The 24059-nt window shown below is 39.3% G+C and overlaps 1 protein-coding gene across 1 annotated transcript; it reads right to left on the reverse strand.

Annotated features, from left to right (window-relative positions):
• Positions 1-15: 15 nt before the first annotated feature.
• On the reverse strand, positions 16-23356 carry LOC106910074 (rap guanine nucleotide exchange factor 5-like). Its single transcript, XM_088014326.1, has 18 exons — positions 22959-23356; positions 18441-18583; positions 17755-17855; positions 11628-11706; positions 11301-11445; positions 11130-11227; positions 8746-8776; positions 8478-8556; positions 7315-7464; positions 6778-6875; positions 5679-5801; positions 5378-5556; positions 5069-5159; positions 4912-4962; positions 4583-4670; positions 4375-4439; positions 4232-4286; positions 16-3463 (listed from the first exon to the last, which is right to left on the reverse strand). The coding sequence occupies exons 1-18, from the start codon at positions 23136-23138 to the stop codon at positions 3345-3347; spliced, it is 1875 nt and encodes a 624-aa protein (XP_087870452.1). The 5' UTR covers positions 23139-23356; the 3' UTR covers positions 16-3344.
• Between the last annotated feature and the right edge of the window lie 703 nt (positions 23357-24059).

The raw sequence follows: 24059 nt of genomic DNA on the forward strand, positions 1-24059 counted from the left end.
TAATCAGGCACAGGATCTCGGTCGGTGCATGAAAAGGTTTTATTGCATGCACAGTTGACAGAGGTGGTCAGTTCATCATTTGACATGTACGTAGAGCAGCGTACAAAAAGGATTAAACAAAAGCATGATGAATTTTAAATCTGTAGAACAAATGAAGACTTAAATAAATATCAATATGCAGCATTTGAGCATGTATCCACAATATAAATACTCAACTGTACATGGTTGAATAAAAATTTTGAATTAGACAATGATAAAGCAGATTTTTCTCATAATGATCTCATAGTGATTATGAGATGATCACTATCTCATAATGAAACTTAAAATATACTGAGCAGATGTTGTAAAAGTTACCCAGCAAAACACATTACTATGCTTTAAACTTGCACACTGCAATGAGAATGAACATTGCACACAAAGAAATTTTACAATTTTAATTCAGAAGTGCTGTCATTTCATTTTTGCTATTGCTTTCTAGTTCTGTGTAAATTTCAGTCTACTGCAACTCTGCAGCTTCTGTTTTCTTAGCTAAAGGAAATCTGACTAGTTTTCAATGAATTTCTTAGTTTTTTTTCTGGTACCACAAACCAAAAGCTGATGCCAATTCCTGACTCCTTTGACTGATTGTCAACAATTCAACTTCGTGGGGTATGTTTTTTTTTTTTTTCCAGAGCAGTAAAGTGCAGCTACATAGCAAAATACAGTATACTTTACATTCTTGAGCTTCCTACACTACTACAGCCTGCACTGAGTAAAGCTCTGATAAATGGAACTCGTCAATAACAAAAGTACTGTAAGGAAAGATGATGCACTGAAAAAATGTACAACTGGAATATTAAAATGACATATTCAACAATCATTGTTATAACATCTACAATCTCAACCAGACATTTTTGTGTGTGTTAACTGGACAGCTTTACTCCTGTAGCAATATTTCACTACAAGAATAGATTGTTGTGTTTGCAAACGCCCTATGTGTGAGGAACTTGCTGTCTGTCCTAATCTTTAGCCAACTCATCAAACATATATAAGTATAAAACTCATTTATTAGGTGCTAAAAGCATCTAAAACTCATTTTTAAAACAGATTTAGTGAATAGCAATTATCACAGGAACTATTTTTTTCTGCTGCATTTAAACTCTATGCTGTATTTTATTTTTAACTTTGAGAGAACTATTAGAGTGCTGCTTTAATAGCTAAGTCTATTGATCAACAACTGGAATACAGCTTAATTTTAATCTTTACACAGGACATTTTATCGTGAGGATTTGGATGATCTTGAAGACATTGAAGATAATTAAATGTTTCTTAGTAGTTGTTTTCATCAAGCAAAGAACCTTGAATTGCCTTTTTGCTAAAATGTGCTACGCAAATTAATATTGCATTGCATTTCTTCAGGTCGCTTTAAAAGTCTGCACTGGACTTTAGGTTTGTTCAAGATAATCTCCTACGCCCTGTAAGTCATCTCTAAATTTTTACAATATGGATTTTGGGATGGTCAAAAAAAAAAAAAAAACATTTCTAAATGCCTGTACATGTCAAAGTCTCTCACAAATCTTGCCAGTTTAAAACATTTTACGGGGGGGGGGGGGGAGAATAATGGTTAGCTCTCATTTTAAACAATAATTGCTTTAATCATTCAATGAATGATTGCATGTTGTAGAAAAATAGTCAGGTGAAAACATCCTCAGTCATGATTTTATATAACAGAAGTTTTGATAAGTTCGCTCTGTCAGTATAAAGGACTGCTTTTTAGAAAAAAAAAAGAAAAAAAAAATATATATATATTAGAATCCACTTTTTTTTAAATCAACTGTTCAAGTTTATTTAGCTCTCATGTTCCTGGAGATGACTCTTTACCCTTCATGATCTGGGGAAGTGGAGTCCCAAGACTGTGACCAAACTTTACAATGAATCAAGCAGAGTCAGAGAGGTCTTGTATACCTTTTGGGAGATTTGGTTTTGTCAACTGCTTTTTCTTGTCATTGTTCACTAAGTAAAAGCCTATGCTTTCATGTGAATGTTTCGCTGTAATGTGGTTTGTCCTCACAACACTTTGGAAAGGTGGTCGTTGTAGGGTCTTTTAACAAGTACTGTATTTGTGCGTTGGATCTCTTGTCAGGTAAGCCGAGAGACGGTGTTGAAACCACACACTCGCAGAGATCCAGGAAGGACCAAGTAAGGCGCTTCTTCCTGTTCTTGTGCTAACAGGAGATGAATCAAGGCTGGTTTCAAACCTTGGGTCTACCTCCTTGTTTTGTTCCTCCCAGAGATTAAAATGGGTACAACAATAGCTTTGAAGCTACTTTCTCCTGAGACACTGAGCAACTCTAAATATTAATAGATTGTAATCAGGTAAAATAAAAGTTGGACCTTCAGTTTAGTTTGTCAGCTTTTTTCTTATCTTCTTTGATTGAGATCTCTTGATTTCACTGATTGTGAGCTACAGGGGATTTTTCCTTTCCAAACTTTTTTTAACTTTTAATTTTAGCGTTGGTTCTAAATAAATGCTAAAGGGGAACTATTATACAAAGTTTTTAGACATTTTTGTTCAAGAAATAGTCCAAACGCTGAAAAAAAAAGAAAATCCAGCCTTAACCAGATCATTCTTAAAGGAGCTCATAACAGGCAGAACAGAGGTGGTGTAGTCTCATTTTCCTGTGATTTTGAGAAAGAAATTTAATGAACATGTTATTTTACAGCCCATAGATCTATTCTAACTCCTTTTAATAGGAAACATAATAGGTCCCCTTTAATCCTGAGAAATATGCAGAAATCTCCTTTTTTTAATTTTAGCACTGTATGTAAAGTTTTCATTGATTTTGTTGGGGTATGAAAGATGAATCATGAGCATTAATGCAATTTAAAGTCACTTGAGAGCAGAGCAGTATTAATCAACTGGAAGTATTCGTTGCAGTGTGCCACTGAAAAAGAAAAATTTCCCTTGCTAACTTCTGCCATCTGCAGGTCTTCATAAAAACAGCAGCAGCTTTGGACCCCATAAAGACGTCTTGATAAATGGCTGCCACTCAAGGCTTCTGCTGTTGTTGCAGTTCAGCAGGCTGGCGCTGCAGCTTTCCCGTTGAGTAATAGTTGAACGAAATCGGTCACGTAGGTAGTGGATCCAAACAGTTTCTGCGGCCTTCCTCATGTGTGTCTTTCACCGCTTGTTTAGGTCTCTGGTGACAGCCCCCTGATTGAGTTACTCCATCTTGTGTGTTTGAGTCAGAAACGTGCATACCTCCCAGGATTGCTGACCCCAGTCTTGGGCACTACGAGCTGAGACAGTGATCGGTTGATCCTTGGCAATTCCGCAGAGTGGGAAGAATAGAAAAAGCTCCCGTCTACGCACGAGGCTCCAGTCTGTGTGACAGTTCGAACAGAGTCTGCTGATTGTCGATGACATGAAGGTAATTGGTGTAGGCTCGAACCTCTGAGCTGCTCTTCTGGGCAATTCCATTTCCTAGAAGAAGAACATTATTTTACTTTTAAGCTGTGCTGGTATTGATCCATAAGTGTTCAAATGCTTGAGATGCCATCCAAAAGTAATTAGAAATTGGAACCGAGTGAATAACTATAACCAATCTCTTGGGTTTCCTTAGATATTGGAATGATAAACTAAAGTTGACTGCAGAGTTTGAAATGTATAGGATCAGTTGAAATGCATCATTGGACTGAGTTAACTTTACTCTGTAATGTGCCTTGAGGTCTTAAAAGCACACTCCTCTCCATGTTAATAGATGATTCCCTGCTTTAACACATCCGATTCAGATGTCTGCAATTCAGTAAAAGCCTGTTACTCGGCCATCGATTGAAATCAGGTTTGCTGAAGCAGGAAAACGTCTAAAACATGCAGGACAGTGCGACTTGAGGAAACACTGCTTTAGATCAATGGTTCTCAAACATTCTGTCACCACGTCTCATTGAAGCTACAAACGCCTTGTAGATCCATCGGCCAGAGGTTGGAGTAGGACAGAAGTTGGAATCAGATATTTAATTTTTAATCATCTCTGAGTGATCGGCAGCTCAAATGCTAAGTCAGATTTTTATTTTATTTCTTTTAACATCAATTCTCCCAGTTTTTGTCTTAACAATGAATGACTTGTATATAAAATTCAGTGATAGCTGGTATAAAAAAAAACCCAAAAAACAATGACGATTTAGATCTCACAGGTCTCATTATGATTATTAAAACATCACATCATGCATGACAAACGATCTGAATACTGACCCACGTGGTCTTGCTGACACTCTCGGATGAGTCTCGCCATGTCTGCTATCATGTGCTGGAGGATACAGATAAAGACTTTGATTAAAACATTTTCCATTCTGTATGTTTCCTGTCCAGAAGAAAAAAGACACACACAAACTTACCAACTTCTCAAAATTGACCAGATTATCGTGAAATGTTTTGTTGCCTTCATGAATGAATGTGATGTCTAAAAGGGAAAAGATTTACATTTAGTGAAAAATGTGGGTGTAAAAGTGGAATCACCCAATGATTGTGACAACTGCCTTTTTTTTTTACCCCCAATGTTTGTCAAGTTTTTGGGCTCCTGAAGCAGAAGAGTAAGGAACACACCTTTCAAGAGTAAAGGAAGAAACGGGATCTTGGGGGACTTCATCTTCTTGAAGGAGTCCCTGTATGCCTTGTGGTTCAGTGAGGGATCCTGTGAAGAAATGTTCAAAATGAATGAAACTCTCCATGGAAGGATGCGTGTGTCTGTTGCATGTAGACATTGTTGGAAGTGAATTCTGGAAGGATTCGAAGCTAATGATCACATAAACCTGACATTCTTTAGCGAAGTAAAACGTGTTTGTTTTTAGCTACTTGTATCCCCTGGTGCAGCATGGATTCACATCAATGCTCTGCATTCAGCAGTGAGAGGCAATATAACTGAGTAGACTTACGGTGACCGTCTCCAGCTCGGAAAACAGCTTCTTAAATTTACCAGGAATTTTCTGCAGGGACAGATACATTAGTTATTACATTTTTTTCTTCCAGATAGTTCAACTGCTGCTGCAAATAATAATAAATTAATGTCGGAAGGAAAAGAGGAAATCTAACCTCCCACGTCTGACTGAGGCGGCTTACAGCACCAGCATTCAGGCCCATAATAATGGCAAAGAAGCTGTTGAGGTTCCTCTGTGCTTTACAGCTAGAAAAAATAAACACACACAAAAAAAAAAAAAAAAAAAAAAAAAAAAATAGAATTTTAAGGGTTTTAATTTCAAAAGAATTAAACTGAGTGCAAGTTAGTCGTTTGCCACAAGAGGGCGTTGAATTCTCAATCAAATCAAGGCTTCCATTTCAGCACAGTAGTATTAAAAGGCAATCGGTAAATCTTTTTTTTTTTTTTTGTGAAAAGTGACTAACTGAGCAGCAATCTTGATGAACTTCTTGATGAGCTGGACCCTTTTGCAGAGCGTTGGACACAGCAGCACCTCAGTCATGACCCACAGCTGGACTTCGTTGCATTGCTGCAGCAGCATCTCTAATGGCATCGTGTAGCTACTGCAAACATGGCGGTTGAAGGTGAAGTAGATCAGTTCCTGCTGTAAGACAAAAAGAAAAAAAAAAAAAAGACTTTAACCAAGCTGTGATAAGCTATGACAAAAAGAAAGATGACACATCCAGAGGTAACTATTTGCGCTTAAGGATGCAAATAGAGGCCAACCTCGTGCATCGAGTTGAAAATTGTCCAGTCAAAGTTGGTGAGTGCAACTGCCACATCCCATGTATTTAAAGTCAGCATGCGAGCCGTCCTCTGTTGCAACTCTGAGTTATCTGTAAATGGGTTCTGTAGAGGAAAAACACAAAGGCCTATAAGGTGTTTTTTTTTTTGTTTTGTTTTTTGCCAAAGTCCTTTTAAAACTTTTTTTTTTTCTGGAAGACACCAATATTCAGGCGAAAACATTTTAACAACCCATTTTAGACACAAGGAGTCAGATTTTACTGAAGGAAGATTTGATGTGGATTTATTTCCATTTGCTAAGATAATTAGGTTTTAATCATGAAAGCATTTTTTTTGTAGAATTACACAACAGACTAATCAGTCAGTAATTTGATTTCCGTAAACTTTCCAAATTGAGATAATGATTTGGCAATTATTTTTTTTTTTCCACATCCTACCAATGATGGGGTTTGCCACCTGACAGATTGTGATAGAAATGGATGCCTCTTATTTATCATATTAAAAACTAACATGACCAATTGGAATGTTTTGCAGTTAAATTTTTGTCTTCGGCTGTGGATCTTATTGAGGTTTTCTTAAGGGTTGGTTGAGTCAATTTGCAAGTTTTATTTTCCTGGTTCATATATGATTATGTTTAAAAATGTTGTGGTGTTTTGCTCTACAGTGTTCCTTCTTATTTACATGTCTTCTTTGATGGTTGTTTTACATTGCACTGTCTTTTGTGATCATTTGGATCAATGTCTCAAAAGAATGAGAGAAAAGGCTCAGCTTGCATCTATACGAATAAACTGATTTGAATTTATGTGATTTTAGGACAGACTTCCTAAAGCTTAGGGTGCAATGTGATCCACATATAATTTGAAATTCCAATAAATTGGTCACATCACTTATTTTTTCATTTAAGGAATGTTTTTAAGCACTTCGGTTCATTAGAATTTTTCATCCTCTCTTTATTTTGTATTTTTTTTTACATTTCTGTAATGTAAAACAATCTCCTCACTCCTTATCTTGGACAAAACTTTTTCCCACTAAATCTGCTCCTGAGCCCCATCAAAGTCACAAATTACAACGCCGTTCCTACCAGGACTTCACCGAGGTCCTTCCTGCACACATGAAGCCTCCCCACTGGCCGTAAAGAATTGGAGAAAACTCTGTCCTGAGGCTGCAGGAGGAGTCTACCTGCAAAGAGGAAAACGCATCACAAACAGCAGAATGGCATTAAAAATGAGTCAGGTAGCCTGCAAGCATCAATCAGTGCTCAGAGATAAGACTCAGTGTCAGCCTCTGCTCCAAGGAAACCAGTTACTTCTGCCACGGAAAACAGATGCTGGCCTGCAACGGTTTGAACCAGGCATGCAATTAACTCGGCTTATTATCCACCATAGATGGGCTCAATAACTGATCATAAAATGAAATTAGTGAAAACAAGTTAATTGTCTTTTATTGTACCTGTATGGTCGGAGACTTTAAACTACAGCGTATAAAGATTATTCATAATATAGAAGAATTCTAGAAAGCTTCATTTTTTGCTCTAAGGAGTTACTCGTTAGGTGAGATGTGTAGCAACATGAGTCATCTGTGACGGTTGTGTGCTGCAAGGGATCAGAGTGGTGTTTACCTCCAGGATAAGTAATGGCCACAAGTATCAGTTCAGATGCAGGAACATCCATCCTTTCCGCCACTGCCTGCAACAGCTCCTGAGCAACCACCTCACAGTGGACCTTCGCACTAAGATACGAGTCCATCGTGACGTACACGCGGCAGAGAACTGGAAAAGAAGATGTAGCCATTTTTAATAAGTTTGAATATTACTGATTGGTTTTTTTTTTCTTTCAGTAACTCAATTCATGAGTTGAGATTAATAACACTGACTGTCCTGTAAAACTGTGGGTGTTTGATTTTGCATGAAGCTTTGCTGCCATCTGTTGGATTTTTAGGAAACTGCTTTACTTTTATGTTATTTAGTCAGTACGTTTGTGGAGCAGATGAACAGACGTGTCTATTATGAACGCCGCATTCCAGGTCGAGTTCTTCGAAGCAATGCCTGTAAGTAGCAGCTTACATGTCAAAATGAGAGTTTATGTTAACATATGAGAAAAGAAGTAACTGTCTCCTGAATTTGTTTACTTTAATTAGTTCTGGAAATATCTGCGGGCGATTAGATTTTTTGCTATGTAATAAGCTAACTAGCAGGCTGCTAAGTTTTTCTTAGGCCGTTAGCATTGCAGCTCATTAAAATCCTTTGAGGTAGCATTGTTGTACTCGTACATCTTTTACGTAGTTTTTACGTTAAAAAACTACGTAAAAAAATGTATGTATGTAAAATGCATAAATCTATGTATAATAGATTTATGCATATATAAATCTACTAATATGCATAATATACATTTATTAAAAATGTTCCAATTACACTGAATTAAGACTGCTGGCCTGGTCTTCAAGACCAAATAAGATTTTTTGTGCTGCCACCACTGGTGATTTTTTGCGAGTTTCATTTTGTATGTGAAAGGTTTCTGCCTGTCCACCATCCTCTGCCTGTTCAGACCATCAGAACTTTCTTTAGTTATTAAAGATCTAATCTGCAAATCAACACTCAAGTAAAAACCGATCCAAACGTGGCAAACATGGTAAGTCAGGAATTTGCATTTCGAAACATGTCATTCATTCCTTGGAAAGAACCCTATTGTTTCAAGCTCCCAGTTTAACGTTTCCTTTCATTCATTTTGAAAATGGCGCAATGATGGGAGGAATGTCCAAGAAACGTCACCTTGCAGGACTTACCTTCCTTGTTCTCTCTCTGTGTGATTCTGGATCTGAGCCCATTCTCTTTCAAGCTCAGTTGGTGGGAAAGAGCTCTACCCTAAAGAGCAAAATAAGGGAAAGTCCATTGATTATAACGCATGTTAAGAATTTTAGTTTGAGCAACGAAACGAAAAAATACTCGTCATTATGGCCTTCACCCCAGATATGGTGTAGGGCACACACAAAGCTCTGTTTTTCATGACAACGTTTCTCTTTTAAAGATATAAAACAGGAAATTCTCACTTACATTTGTGTGAGGCGAATCATCATCCACAGTGCTACAAAAAAAAAAAAAGAAACCGAAGAGAAAAAGTGAAATGCACCAGCCTTCATACTCATAGCCACAAAAAGACTCACTGATCTACTAATGACAACTAAACCCTACAAAGTCTATAATCAGGGTAAACGGGCTAAATATATATTTATCCACTACGTTCTCTGCAGCATTCAGTCCATTACTGGCACTCAGTGTCAAGTAGAGATTAAAGTGCTTAGCAGATTTTAGACATTCCAAAGTGATCTCTTCATTTCATCATCCTATTCTCATCGGTTAGTTCTGGTCAGCATGATATATGCATGATATATAGCCCCGTGCCTGTGTTCATCGCTCAGCTTTCACGAGTTTTGCATCCCAATAGGCGTGCTAGCACAGAACCGGTCCTGAGGGATCCCTCCTCGGGGGCTAGCGGCGGTAGCCCTGTGCTAATGAAAAACCCGATTCCCTCGGTCACATCTAAACAGACCCTTCCTTACGAAAAGAGCAGAGTCACTGTGGATATCTGTGACTTCACATGTCACATGAGGATACAGAATGCCAAGCACAAATTGGGTTTTGTTCTCACTGCGAGGCTTCCGAATCATATGACTTGAAGTTCAATTTGCACATAAAGTCCAGATGGAAGCTGATCAGGAGGCAGGTTGGGAGGAAGGGGCCTCCGTCTATAAAAAAATAAATAAATAAAAAATGACACCTTTTCACACAGCAGCAGATTGCCAAGGCAGTGGGATCAGCCAAGCTTGTCCCCATCTGAGACAGGACTGATTGTGAAAAGCCCATAAATACAAGATTATGTCAGTGGGTAACACCCACACACACAGTCTAGCAATCTGATGGGGTGGGAGTTGTAGGATATAAACATGAAAAAGGCAGGCTGAGAATGATACCAGCACCAACGGAAAAAGACTGAACTACACGCAAGCCGATGTTCCCAGTGGAAAAACTCCAGATAGTTCAACTGCGTGATGATTTTTTTTTTTAATTTTTCACATGCTTTGTTCGCATGGGACAGAGGGAGATGGGCGGGGCAATAAGTCTCCTTAATCAGGGTTTGTTTAGAAACCAAAATAACAATTTTTGTTCATTTTTGATTCAAGACAAACACTAAAATGATGCAACGAAACATCACTTTAGCGTTCTAGTTTTTCATGCCTTCTCAACACATCAATCATGACCACATACATTAGTTCATCAGAATCACATCCGATGCATTCACATTTTACATTTCCAACTTCTCTTAGGACATCTTTAAAGATTTTGACATGTATCAAGTTGGTGAACTAACATGAAAAAGGACTATCAAACCTTTTATTGATATTTTGACAATATATATTATCATGTATGTGTGCACTCTTTGACATGAGCTTCTATGATGCAGGATTTTTTGGGGGCATGGGGGTGTAATATTGGATAAAAGCTAAGTTAATAACTGAAATTAACTGATTATTATCTGCACTGTTTGGTCTCCAATCGATGGCAAGTGGAACACAGCAGAATTCAAAGGCACATCACTCCTATGAGTAACATTTTATATGGCAGTGTCATAAATGAATAAATCCGGCATATTTTAATCGGCCACAGACCTGTAGCCTTTTATGTCAGACCCCTGCTAAGAGCAGCGTCTGTTCCTGTTAGTCTGCCATGATTAAAGTTTTTCAGCCTTCAGGCTGACCTTTCCTGTCCAACAGCAAGATGTCTGACTCTCACACCTGGACTCTGTAGTTGTTTGCTGGAGTTCCACAATACATCTTCTTTTCTTCAGCATTCTCTGTTTTGAGCCCTGAGGGACTCTCACTGCGCTAAAGAGAAACGTTCTGATGTGATTGGACACTTGCGAACACTATTTTCTTTCTTCTTGAGAAAGAAAATGCTGTAAGTTACGTGCCTTGAACAGTACTTTCACCTCTCAAAAGTTGTGAGGTCAAACAACTTGTGTGTTTGAGCCATATTTGTTTTTTTGTGTTTTTCTGGCAGTGATGTGGAGATATGATGTATGCATTGCATTATTTCTGCTCCCTATTTATAGCAATACTTTTCTCTTATGTGATGCGAGAACCACTTCTAGCAGCTTGTCGTTATTGCTTAAAACCAGAATTCCCTCTCTTTCTTACATTCCAGATAAAGAGCAAAATGACCTTTAAATCTCCGAGAATAAAACCGCCGAGCACAGAAATTACTTTACAATTCCTGAATGGAGTCATTGATGAAAAGCTAAAAAGGGAGGCCTGGAGAGAAGAACTCTGTCTTTGTGTTCAAAAGTTCCTCTTAGACCACCAACGTGTCATTCCTACTGGATGTTGTACAGATGAAAATAACAAAAACTAAAAAAAAAAAATCCAGATACAGTTACTTACTGTCTGCGTCTTAGGTGGTAGAATTTCTGCAACTCTATCACGTCCTTCTCCAGGGCTGGGTGCTCATAAAGATCATCGAACATGCAACGGTACAAACTCTGGAAGCAGAGCTGTCTGTCATCATTCCACATATCATCTCACGTTCCACTCATTTCCACAGATATTTCCTACCTTGAGGAAGATTTTGACATGTTCGTCCTCTCTCAGGAACTCCTTGCAGAGAGACATCCAGTGCCACACCAGGTGCAGGACTTTCTGTTTCCTCTCCAGAGCCTCTTTCAGGTCCTCCTTAATTTTGTGCCACTTGTTGCAATAGGTGCATACTGGTTAAGGATCAGATTTCCGTACATTCAATGAGACGATTCAACGGTGAGTGGAAGCTGAAGCTCTAATGCTTTTCTTTAACACCCATTTTTCTGTCTGTAAATTGAATTTATGTGTGTTATTAGGAATAAATGATTGCAATGCTTCTGCAGAAATGCCTCCATGCAAGGATATTGTCCCAGAAGAGCTTGGCATAAATTGCTGGTTGACATGAACACTGGGTATGTGAGTAGAAAGTCATCCAGAAGCATATCTGCAAAGACACATACATATTGATAAAGGTAAAAAATGTGTATGTTTCAGTAGCAAATGTTCAGAGAGAATTTCCACTTTGAAAAAAGGTATGCTATTAGAGGAAAACAGGCTTAAGCGCTGCAGGAACACAGCCTCATTAATGCAGCAGTACACTGAAGGGCAGGAACACTACCGACCCCGACAGCTGCATGATTAATATCTTCTGAACTGCTTATATTGCTAGGCTGCACTTATGATTCATATGGCCTCACTTTTTTTTTTTTTCTTCCCCCATGTTCCACTTTAATACCACAAGGAGAGCTCGTTCTTTACTGCCAAAAATCATTTGGAGATCGCTAAGCACAGGAAAATATGAAAAAAAAAAAACTTCTTTAGAGCAAGACGATTTGCAGTCAGTCTGAAGGAAATAAAAGTAAACATAAATCTTCAAGCATATTTTACTCTGGCATGGTCAAAGAAGCCTTTACAGACATTATCTTCAGACTCTCATAATAGTTTCTGCCATCTGCGTCAGTGGAGATAAGCTAACAACGTGACGGTGTCGGATGATGTTTCTCTAGCTTTTTATTTTTGCACTTGAAAAGAAACAATCTGATGTAAATCAGATCGGTCATCCAGATTTCCTGCCCATTTATCTGCATACGATTCATTCCAAGTCAAGCTAATTGTTCTGCTGCTCAGTTTCTGTATAATTAGTGCAAAGTCAATACAGTGAACTGAGTTGAACTGAATTAAAGGGAAAATACAGATCTTTAACACTTCAATGTTTTCTTGCGATGTTAAAACTGCAATCACAGATCAACTTCTTATGTATTTTGCTAGAAAGATTGCTCTTGTAAATATTCTTATATTGATGTGTAATTTTTCAACCTGGTACCTGTTGTTTTTTTGTACAAAAAGTCAAAAAATACGGCCAGTTATTCATTCAATAACATTTTATTTCATAAATGGATCAGTAGGATCAGTCTTCTGCATACAGGCCTTAGACCAAGAATTGTAAATTACTTCCTTTAATTTCAACGCAGCTTCCAGAGTCTTTTGTGAGCGTTCCGGTCCAGCAGACTCACCGACATCATTATGTTAATCCGTTCAGAGCAGCTGTGCATACATAACTCCCCGCTTATGAGGGGGTTACTCCCTCACATGCATGCAGCAGTCATAAACAACACAGTGACACAGCTTTAACAGAAAGTTCTAGGGAACTAGAAAGTAACTCTAAGCTGTAGCACTTTTACTCACGTAGAATCCTCTGTAATGTCTAGCTGGTGTATTTAGGACCGTTTCTGGTATATTTACTAACCTCCTGAAGACCAGTATGTCTTATGGAGACCCATTTTTCTTTAGAGACTAATGTCTAAAGTAGTTATAATGGCGTTCGCCCTTGTTTAGGCTCAGGGGTTATGTTTAGAGGTAAACTGTGTATTAGGATTTGGAATATACTAATCGTGACTAGGGATAATGTCTGGGTTAGGCATAAATCCAGTTACTGAAAGGAATGAAAGCCAAAACAAAGTCCCAATATGGATAGAAATACAAGTATTGAATTGAATTGAATGTACTTTATTAATCCTAGAGGGAAATTCACATTTCACCAAAACCTGTCCAAAGAACAACATACAAACATAACATGGGAGAGAGGTGCCTGAGCCTGCAGCCCTTTAAAAACAGGAATCAAAGCATAAAGCTTTTTTTTTTTTTTTGGCCAAAATCTGACAAAGAACTTGTCAGAAACACTTGTGCTGCAAAATGGCGAAATCTACTTTGCTACCTCAAGGTGATGTATAACATTCTGGTGAGGTTTTCAGCCTACAGATGCAGTTTACCTTTTTTTCAGCAGCAATGTATATATATATATATATATATATATATATATATATATATATATATATATATATATATATATATATATATATATATATATATATATATATATATATAATTTTTTTTTCTTCTGTTTCTGGGATACAACTTTGATGTACAATTAGCATCTGCAAACAACATTTATGGACGACAAAGCCTCCTCTCTTGGCCCACTGGTGGTGATTTTTTTTTTTTTTTTTTGCTGGAAAATACTATGATAGTGTGTAAGATGTGCAACAAAGAGTGCACATATCACCGAAACTATTGAAGCCTAAAATACCGTCTGAGTCGTAAACAAGCTTCGGCAAGCAACAGATATCCCCAACGGAAATGTCAGCATCCACAGTCACATTTCTGAAGAAGTCCTTTATCCTGAGAAGCGATCAACGGTTCCTGAAGAGCAGGACCAGTGCCAGAGAGTACGGCGGGCCGGGCCCATGCATTCAGGCAATGTTCTAACATGTACACATGCAGCCTGTGTACATGTCAAGTGTTAATTTTGTGTATATAGTTAATATGAAAAAAAAAAAAGTTATTTGAAAAAGTGTTTCTTCTGTCTGAATTTATTTTGTATGTATTTGTTTTAGTCTTTAAAATGCCAGAATTTGTTTAACTTTAATATTTTGTCCGATGACATCATTTGAAAATAATTAATCAGAGTACATGATTAGTTGTTGCTCTGTGCTGATAAGTGCAAACTATTCAGTGAGCACAGCAATGTGCAACTTTTTTTTATTTATTTTCGACAAACAAGAGCCTTTATTATCTTAGAAAGTGACAGTCATTCACCTAAAGGGATTCATTTTTGTCCTGTCACAAAACACCACGAACATCCTGTCATTACAGAAACGAGTGATCTGGAACATGCTTCTGAGAGCTGGCTACTCTGTGCAGCGAAGGAATCAATAACCGCATTTGAGATGAAGCCCAGGAAAAGCTGAAGCTGTCCTGCGTGGTGCTTATGAATGCAAAGGAAGGAAAGGAAAACATCAACCTTTCACTCAGCCGTGGTTCATGTTTGCTTTCCCCCTCAAACATGCCTCTGGTGCTTCCAGAAAAGTGCCTCGTTTTGCAGGAAGAAGACATTCTCTGCATTCTTAATGTTGTGAGCTGAGCATTTGCAAATAGTTGCTGCAGTCATTGTGCTGCATGTACAGGTCAGGACTTCTCAGTAAATGAGAGTTTTATTGAAAATAGAACTAATACCAGTAATTTAACCTAAGCAGTAAAGCTCATATAATCATATATATTTATGACATTAAGTGTGATAGGTTTTAACTGTTATTTTTAATAATTGCCTACAACTAATGAAAACTCCAAAAGGAGTTTCTATGAATATGTAAATTATACATAGAACCAATAACGAGAAGGATTTTTAATACAGAAATGACATATAATGACTGACGCAGTCATCAAAGACAACTGACTGCTGTTGACAGCCCTTCACAGTAAAAAGCTTATTGCTAAAGAAGTTGGAAATAAGTATGAAAATGGAAAGTGTAGTATAAAGAAAATGTATAGTAAAAGAAAACATACAATTTTGAGAGTCATGCCATCTGCTGATGTTGGTCCACCGTGTTTTAACAAGTCTATATTGAATGGACTCATTTTCTAGGTTACGTAAAGTGTTTTGTGTCTCATTTAGCCCACAAGCTCCATAGAGAAGTGGATTTCCTTTTTACACCATGGCTCGGCACTTGTCCTCGCTGCCAGACTATCAATACCCACTGTGCGTGACTGGTCTTTAACCTTTCCTGACCTAAACCCGATAGATAATCTATGGAGTATTGTTAAAAGGAAGACGAGAAAAACCAGAGCCAGCAATGCAGATGTGCTGAAGTTGCATGCTCTTTAAAATTAACAAATGAAAAATGCCTCCTGATGTGAAATGAGTCTTTACGATACACGAGTTTCACTTTTCAAAATTGAATTACTGACATTAATTAAATTTTTGATTGTTAAGAGGCAATGGTTTTTTCTCTAACCTTAGTTCTAGAGTGTAATTTAATCTTTTGTGTGTGTGTGGCTGACATGTTTGTTACCTTGTGGGTGTGTGTTTTGTGGCAGCCATCTTTGGATCCTGCTAAAGAAGAGGCCCACCGATCACACCCAGCCCTTTCATAGAAACAGCAGTGATAAGAGCTGGAGTTTGACTGGCTAAAGCTTAAAGTACTTTAAAGAATACAATGTTATATAATTTGTGCATTTGCATGCATAAATTATCTGCCTAATATTTTATTATTGATAATTCATGGTTAGGGTATACACTGTGTGTTATTGAAATAAATCAATTTTCTAATTTCCCTCACCACCACTCTGGAAGGCTGACGTGATTGGCTGGTGTAAATTGAGAAGGCGGGGTTTAATCAGTTTATGGGTGGACTGCTAGATGTAGCAGGAGAGCTGATGGGACGGCTGCCATTTCTGAAATCTGCTGTGTTGAACCAGACATAATAGACCAGCTTTGTTGCTGTGCAGCCAAGGTTGACTGACTCCTTTTCTTCCACACCACACCTCTCAGCATAATCATATGCTAATTTACTGATAAACACCTCCAAACATATTCAAAATCAAGTCATTTTCCTCCATCTAGAAGAGCCATATCAAACACAGCAACTTGGGGACTGCTCAAAGAAAAATGTATTTGAGTTTGATGACATCAGAGCGCCTTAGTCTACCACGCTTCTGCAAAGCTCTGTGGATCAGCGTAGAAGTAGCATCAAAGGAACAACAACTTTTGCAGGCAGCTGCGTACAGCCCAGCAGCAGTCAAGCTGCTAAACATCTCTGAGTAAAGATTAGCTGCTGCTCATGACTCCTCTGGTCTCTGGCTGTTTGACATTGGGATTTGATTTAATAATCCATCTGGAGATATATGCTTAATTATATCACAGAGCAATGGATCTATGATGAATTTAAGCCGTTTATTTATGTAAGGATATGAGCAGTTTTATTTTTTTTTTTAAATGTAACTCCTTCCTCCATCTAAAAATGCATTCCTAGCACTACAGTGACATCAGTTTCACTCAGTTCGTCTGCTAATCGTGATCTGAGCCTCCACTGATGACGGTTTCCTCTTGTAAGAGAAAATGAATCTTATTTTTTTTCCCCTCCTTTTTATTTGCTTTCTTTCTCTCTTTGTCTGACTATTGCACTGCTCTCAGTCATCGTCTCTCGTTGAGCAAACGTCTTCAGCTTCAGCAACAGAGGGTCTCCTCTGCCTTGGCAACAGTGTCACATTATCATGTACCTGCTGGGATGAGAGGAAATGTGTTGATTTGTCGCTGCTGCGGGGCTGGAGTTCATGTGGCGCGGTCCACTGCAGCCACGCTCAAAAGATATGAGGAAGTGTTGCATATTTCTCACTGGTTTAAAGATTTAATCATGTGCTATTTTTTTTCCCTCCCAACAACGAAAGTGAACTGACAGTAAAAACATAGCTGGTTAGCGGAATCTGGATTGTAAGATTTCCAAAAACACAAAGTAGGAGGAAAAAAATGCTCTGAAGCCAAAAGAAAAATTAATTGTTCGCTGTGGGGATTTTTTTGGGGGGGTCAATGACGTCACAGGAGGCGTAATGTATCTAATCAGTTGGTTTCAGTAACCATTGTGACACTAAGTTTTCAGTTTGAGTATTGAGGTTCAACCTTGTGTGCTTCATCAAGAGTTGTGGTACTAAAGAGTAGAAATACTAAGAGAAAACTTAAATTTGCTGTCATTAGTTCCCTTATGCCTTTTGTGATCTCACCGGAGGTACAGTAGCTTATTTCTAAAAAAATATAGATTTTTTTTCTTAACAATTTGCATCAAAAAGGCCAAGCAAACAGGAAAGCTGAATATAATGTGTTGCACCATAGTTGACAAGCTATTTCTTCAGTGAGTTGGATCTAGCTTACAGAAAACTCAAGTGAGAAGCTTTAAAAAAAAAACAAAACAAAAAAAAAAACAGGCTGAACATTTAGACACTCATAATCAACCGATGATATCGCCTGGAGACGAACTGCAGCACCGGCTCATTATGGAGACCAGAAGGGGTAAAGGAAACTTCTTTTCATTTCATTTCTTTAGTCCTTTTTTCATAAATTTAACAGCTAGTGATAGATAGCGGTAGATATCAAAATGCTTTTTCATACCCTATCACGACAAAGTAAGTTTAAAAGGCAAAGAGTTAAAGTAAGGATGCTGACCTGACTCTTTCCCCTGCGTGGTCCCTCGGTCATCATCCAGCGTCATGTCACCCAGCAGATGCTCCAGGATCTTCTCGGGGGTCCCCGACACCACCGCGTACCTGTCAGACACAACAGAGTCAGCGGAGGAGTCCCTGCCGATGGAGGACAGAGATCTGCTGCTGCTCCATTCCTCCTCTCCCTCTGTTCCCTCATCGTCTATGTAACGAAAGTAGGGGACGTCAAAGGTGGGCATCGTCTGCGGCTCTGCCCGGCTGGTGCCGGTGCTGCTGCTCTCCTCCCCGTCCTCCTCGTCCTCCTCCTGCTCCACCAGGGCTGCGTGCAGCAGCAGCAGCCCGCCGTCCTTCTGCAGGTTCAGGGGCTGAGGACGAGATCCCATCCCTGAAGAGTTGCCGTGCCCTCACCCCGGCTGCGCTTACTGCCGCGTGACACCTTCATGCATCCACCCTGGCGTGTTCACGCCGAGGGATCCCCCCTCTGTATGACTGGGAAAGGCCGTCTCACAGCCCCATGCTGCTCATTTATATCTATTTAATGTAGTCACTTATGAGTGGAGAGCTGAGATGTGGGCACGCCTGAGTGAGTGTGTGAGCGACAGAGCCAGAGGAGGAGGCTGATGAGAGAAGGAGAGCTGAGAGAGAGAGAGAAACTGAGAGAGGGAGGAAGGAGGGAGTGGAGAGGCTTACCTCCTGGTCCTCGCCTCTTCCCTCCCTCCTCCTCCCCTCGACCACGCAGCGTGCGCTGGCTGCTCTGACAACACTCGACGGAGAACGAGCACATCGTGGCCCCGCTCCCTCACACACAAGCGGACTGCCTCGTCACTCTGTGGCTGGAGAGAGGGGGAAAAAAAAGAAGAGGGAGGGGGGTCGGAGTGTTTCATAAAGGAGATTCCCTTTTCTTACTCTCACATAAATCTCCTCTGATTTCCATCATAATACACTGTCAAAAGCAGGTCGGAAATAGAAAGAGAACGTCCACATACATCATTATTTGGTCCTTATCGCAGGAGCCCATTCAGGGATTAACATAAATGAGTCATATTTAAATTACTGATTTATGCACAGAGCCAATTAAATTATGGGGGATGTCCAGGAGGGGGAGTGTATTTGAAGCTGTCATTTGGTTATACTGTGCATACTAACAATGGTTTAGACTTCTGCTTATTAGGCTTTGATCCACACACTAACTCCCCCAGCCAGGGGAGGGATTTATCCCCAATAAGGTGCATTTCAATTCTTTTTCATCATTGCCAACGAACCACAATCTAGGACCCAACAACTCTATGACATAATGTAACATCTCTGTTTAAACTGGCATACATGAAGTAAACCAAAGCAATCCAGTTGTAGTTTACAGGTTTTTCTTTTTTAGTTTTAGCAGTTTTAGGAATTATGTTGTTTTTTTTTAATGTAGAATGCTTTTCAAAAGTGTTCTCTTGAATCTTTTACACAGTTTGTCACCTCACAACTACAAGCTTCAGTGTATTTTATTGGGCTGTTGTGTGATAAGCAGAGAGAAACTAGGGCATAATTGTGGGGTGTGTTTTCTTTACAAACAAAAATCTGAAAAGTGTGGCTGGCATTTGTGTTCATGTGTCATCCTGAAAATGGAGAGTGTGCGTCTGTGCAAACCTTCCAAGACATGATCATCCACCGAAACTTTTTGGCTACTTTTTTTGGCGATTTTTCCCCCCGACTATACTGCATTTATGAAACACTGTAGATATTTCATTAAAAAAAAACCCAAAAACCTACAATTCCCACAACCCTGTCCATTTTAGCAACATTTGCATATTGCCGCGGAGTAGCACCCAAAACCCCCCGACCTCCTTTTTTATGTTGCATTACTTTTTATTTTGTTTATTGATTTATTTCTGTGTGGTTCACTGTATTTGTACAACTTACAAACGCAAATCTTTCCAGCTGTACTAAGATCTATATTTTATGTTGTTTTTTTTTACAAAGGCCGTTTCTTCATGTTTTATTCACATTTCTCTTTTCTTATCAAGAAGGGTTCTCTTGCTATTAACAGGACGCTTCTGTGAACTTGTGATTAAAAGTTAATCATCTTCATGTGAAATGCAGCCATGTTGTATTCCAGTTTTTCTTTGTCTTCTTTTCGGTCTTTCGCAGCCTCCACTCTGAGGAAGAACTGTTATGCTTGCAGTAACACAATTCCTGATTGGATCTGGACAGTGCAGGACCCAGATCAGATATACTGGCCCTAATGAAGATTTCACTGTATACACACTCATGCATCAGCTCCTTGCTGATAGCCCCCCCCCCACCCCCCTCCCCTCCTTCAGTCGTCAACCGTCAGTCAATGAATCACCTCTGTTCATGCAATTAGCCGGGGCTGACAGGCTGGAAGTGGCTGCAGTTTGCAGCCCTAATTGTATTTTGTGGAGACAAATACATGATCCTTCAGTAAAGCAGGATTTCCTGGCACAGTAACACTCAACCAGAGGGCACACAGAGACAAAAAAGACTGACTGCTGGAAGAAACAGCAGGGATGTTCCCATGTGCGCAGGATGGAATATTAACTTTAAGACATGCTGGCGGCTTCTTGAGTGATTCATGACTTTGAGCGCATCTCATAAAGCTGTTCCAGCTGATCCCAATCTAACCAGCAAGCAGGCACAAAGAAAATGCCTCTTGTGTATTTTCAACCATAAAAAGGGTGGAGCCGCCGCACTTCTGTTCACGGAATCTGAACCACGATGAAAAGATGATGATTAGCTTCCTGGTTGCAGTGAAATGTACTCCGTATTTCCAGGCAGACCTACCAGGTGCTTTGCTTTTAGCTTCAATGCAGTTTTTTCTGACTCAAATCACGACACCAAAGCCAAAGTGTGGATGTCCATGTTCCCCCCCAAGAATGAATTATTGATCTGACCACAGCTTCTCTGGGATAAATGTCTGTGTGCAGTGGGAGACAGACTCATAATACAAAAGTCAAACAATCAGATCCCCTGAGCCGGTGAATAAAATGCAACACAAGCCGAAAAGATCTTGAGTCAACGTTTCCAAAGAAGTCCTCGTAATAAATATGATCTCAGGCTTCTGCTCAAAGTCACGTTCCTCAGATGTTTTCTGTCCTCGTTCACGTCTGGTGTGGATGGCGTGAGACAACTAACAAGGCCTGCAAAGCGTCTGTACTGTCTGTACCGAGTGCAGACGAGACCAAATTCCCTCAGAAATAACAGCATGAGATGGCAAGAAGATGAAGAGAGTAGCTTAGTTTCTCAAACAATGAAAACCGGCTTGCAAATTTAGAGTTTATTTTAATTCTAGAGGAGGTGGTATACAGCAAAGCCTCAAACTTCACACTTTCAATTCAGACAAGCTCTAAAAAAAAATAAATAAATACTTTTTAGCCTTCAGCACCCCTGTCAAATCCATCCATCAGCTGTCTTCAGCTCATCCAGGATCTGGGTTCAGGAGGAAACAGAGCTCCTTCATTTCTGAGACGCTCTCCTGTTTTTTTTTTTTGCTTTTTTTAGAGGGTTCGATCTTCCAATAGGAGCAGTACATTGTTGTACATTTGGCCATTTTGTTTCAACATGGAGTAAACTTATTTCTACGCTCTTTGATGTCTGATTTCACATATTTAAATGAATCACACATTAGGCTGTACAGTATGTGTTGGGTGAACTCCAGCACCAGTTTGAATCGCTTTGCAAACACGAAACAGGATAATTTTATATAATACTGTGATTTCTAGATCAGTTGAAATATTAAACTCGTGGTCAACCTTTTGTGATTTTTCAATTGCATTCCAAATGTGCACCATGCAACTACTGCTGGAGATCTAGCGCAGTAAATAGAATGCCAAACTTATCTACTTTGCTGACATTTGATCGCACTGCGATTGGTGGCGGCTTAACGCAGGTGGCGAACTTTACTGAATGCTTAACAGATGAGAAGATCTGGCCTTGTTAGGGAGAAAAGGTCACAAATCTGACGCACGGGAACCCACCCAGAGACCACACAATGTACTGCCAGTACAGTCCAGCCAAAGACGTCAACCTTTCCTGCAATTGTCTAAAAGTCCAGCGAGCCGATACAGCTGGCAGGAAGGGTGAAGCTAAACCCTCCAGAGCTCTGGCCAATCAGAGGGCTCTTGGGCTGATGTAATGTGTTGGTTTTTTGGGGGGGGGGTTTTCAAAGCACAGGCGGGTGAGACTGAACAGTGTGTGTGCACTTATGCTTTCAGAAGTGGCAGATTTTATAAATGGATGGTGCCACAATCACCACCCATGTGTTTGTGGCGCTTCCACGCAAGGATGGTTTGTGCGTCTAACTTCATCTGAAGTTAGACGAAATGTGTGCAGGGCAAATGTACTTATTTGATAAAATATATAGCTATATTTACTTAATAAGTTAGAATGATAATAGAATATTCGTTTATTTCAGTAACACCATTCCCTATGTGAAACAGATGTAGTTTTCTTTACACAGACTGAAATTTGCAAGCTTTTATTTTTTTAATCCCGATGATCCTTCAACATATTTGATGTTTAACATTTAAGATTCAAATATTACATCAGATTAAGATTTTTTTTTTTTTTTTTTACACAGAAATGTGGGCTCACCTAAAAGTATGCTTAAAACTTGTGCATAGGTTGTGGCGTTGTTTTCCAAAAGGTACTAAAATATGCACATATATTCTGACTTACTTAATATGACTGCATGTATCAAGTAACCACAATAGACTCCACTTTGAGTTTATGGTCATCCAGAGGAGCACAGAGGATAGTTTTAGTTGATTGTTTCTGTTTAGACATTGAAAATAGACAATATGTATGTGGCCAGATTTTACTGTGCAAGGCTGTTTACATTTTTGCAGTAATATTTCTCTACTTATGTTGAGTCCATTTCTTCAAACAGACCTCAATGTAGCTTTGTGCCCAGCTTTTTTTTTTTTTCACAAATATCCAGAGATATGTCTTATAATATAGTTTTCCTTAATTTGTGTATTTAATCTGTAAACATCCAGGGATTTCTCTCAGTCAGGGACAATTAATGGAATATTCTGTCCTATTCTATTCAAATACATTAACTAAACAAAATTCAGCATGGAGACAGAGATGTACAATATCATATTGACAGCTTGATTAATTATAGATGCTACAGAGAAATCAGTGCAGAATGTCAGATAGATGTTTGCAGTGAAAATCACAGATATGATCTTTGTGTCTCACCTGAGATGTCTTCTCTGGACCCTTGCTGTGGTTTTGCAGGAACCGGCAGCCGTCCTTCGCCAATCTCTGGACCATCTCCAGTCTGGACAGGTCCTCCTTGTCATGCCGGATGCATTTGTTACCTTGCTGCAGTGCAGGGGGCATAGAGAACATGTGCTTGAGACCACAGTCCCACGACATTGTCAGCTAATAACCACTTGCTGGATTCAAAAGAAGCAAGATAACAGAGTAGCTCTGAAGCAAACACTGGTTTGTGTGAAAGTAGTCCAAATAAGGAAAAGTCATAAGAGTTGTCTGAGTAAATACCAGGTGCTGTGCACCTTGTTCAGAACTTTCTAAAAGACTTCCTCGGCTGGACTCCTCATGTGAGTCATGGGCTGGACTACAAGTGAAAGACACGGCCCCGCTCTGTCAGTGTTGCGCCTTTCACCAAATGGGAGGTGGGTGGGTTTTGGAGAACGGAGGAAACATCTGGAGAGCCAGACAGCCCAGAAAAGGAAGTTTCGAAAACTCCCATGCAGGAGAGAGTCAGGACTGGGCAGGGTAGCAGAAGGTCAAATGTTTTAATGGTGGTGATGTATTAAGTATGGCAATAGGTACAGGAGACTAAAGAACATTATGATGCAGACACTATCAAACCAGGCCAGCGCATTGTGCACTGTGGGGTTGAAAAACAATCAAAGCGGATTAGTGAAGGAGAACATAATTTGTGTTGCTCCAGAAATTCTGCCTCCTCTTAAAGTACTGGCAAAGTGGCTTAGTAAATAAATAAAATCAAATCAAATCATAATTGAAGTGAGAAAAATCATGAAAGTGTTACAGTGGCTCAGGGGTTAAGATTAATTGTCTTGCAGTTGGAAAGCTGTGGATTTGACTCCAGCTCTCTCATCCCCACATGTCGACGTGCCAATAGGCAATTTATTTAACCCCATGTTGATTACCTCTCTGTGTGTTGATGGAAATGTTTCGTTTTTGTTGTTGTTGCTTTTTTTTTTGTCAGAGCAGCTGAGTGAATTTGGTGTAAAAGTGATTGATAGTACCAGAAAAGTGATAAACTCTAAATTCAATACATTTTTATGTCCAATAAAATTAGGGCACACC

Source organism: Poecilia mexicana, unplaced genomic scaffold (assembly GCF_051168715.1).
Source record: "Poecilia mexicana isolate PSO_F unplaced genomic scaffold, ASM5116871v1 scaffold_16, whole genome shotgun sequence".
NCBI classification, from domain to species: domain Eukaryota; kingdom Metazoa; phylum Chordata; class Actinopteri; order Cyprinodontiformes; family Poeciliidae; genus Poecilia; species Poecilia mexicana.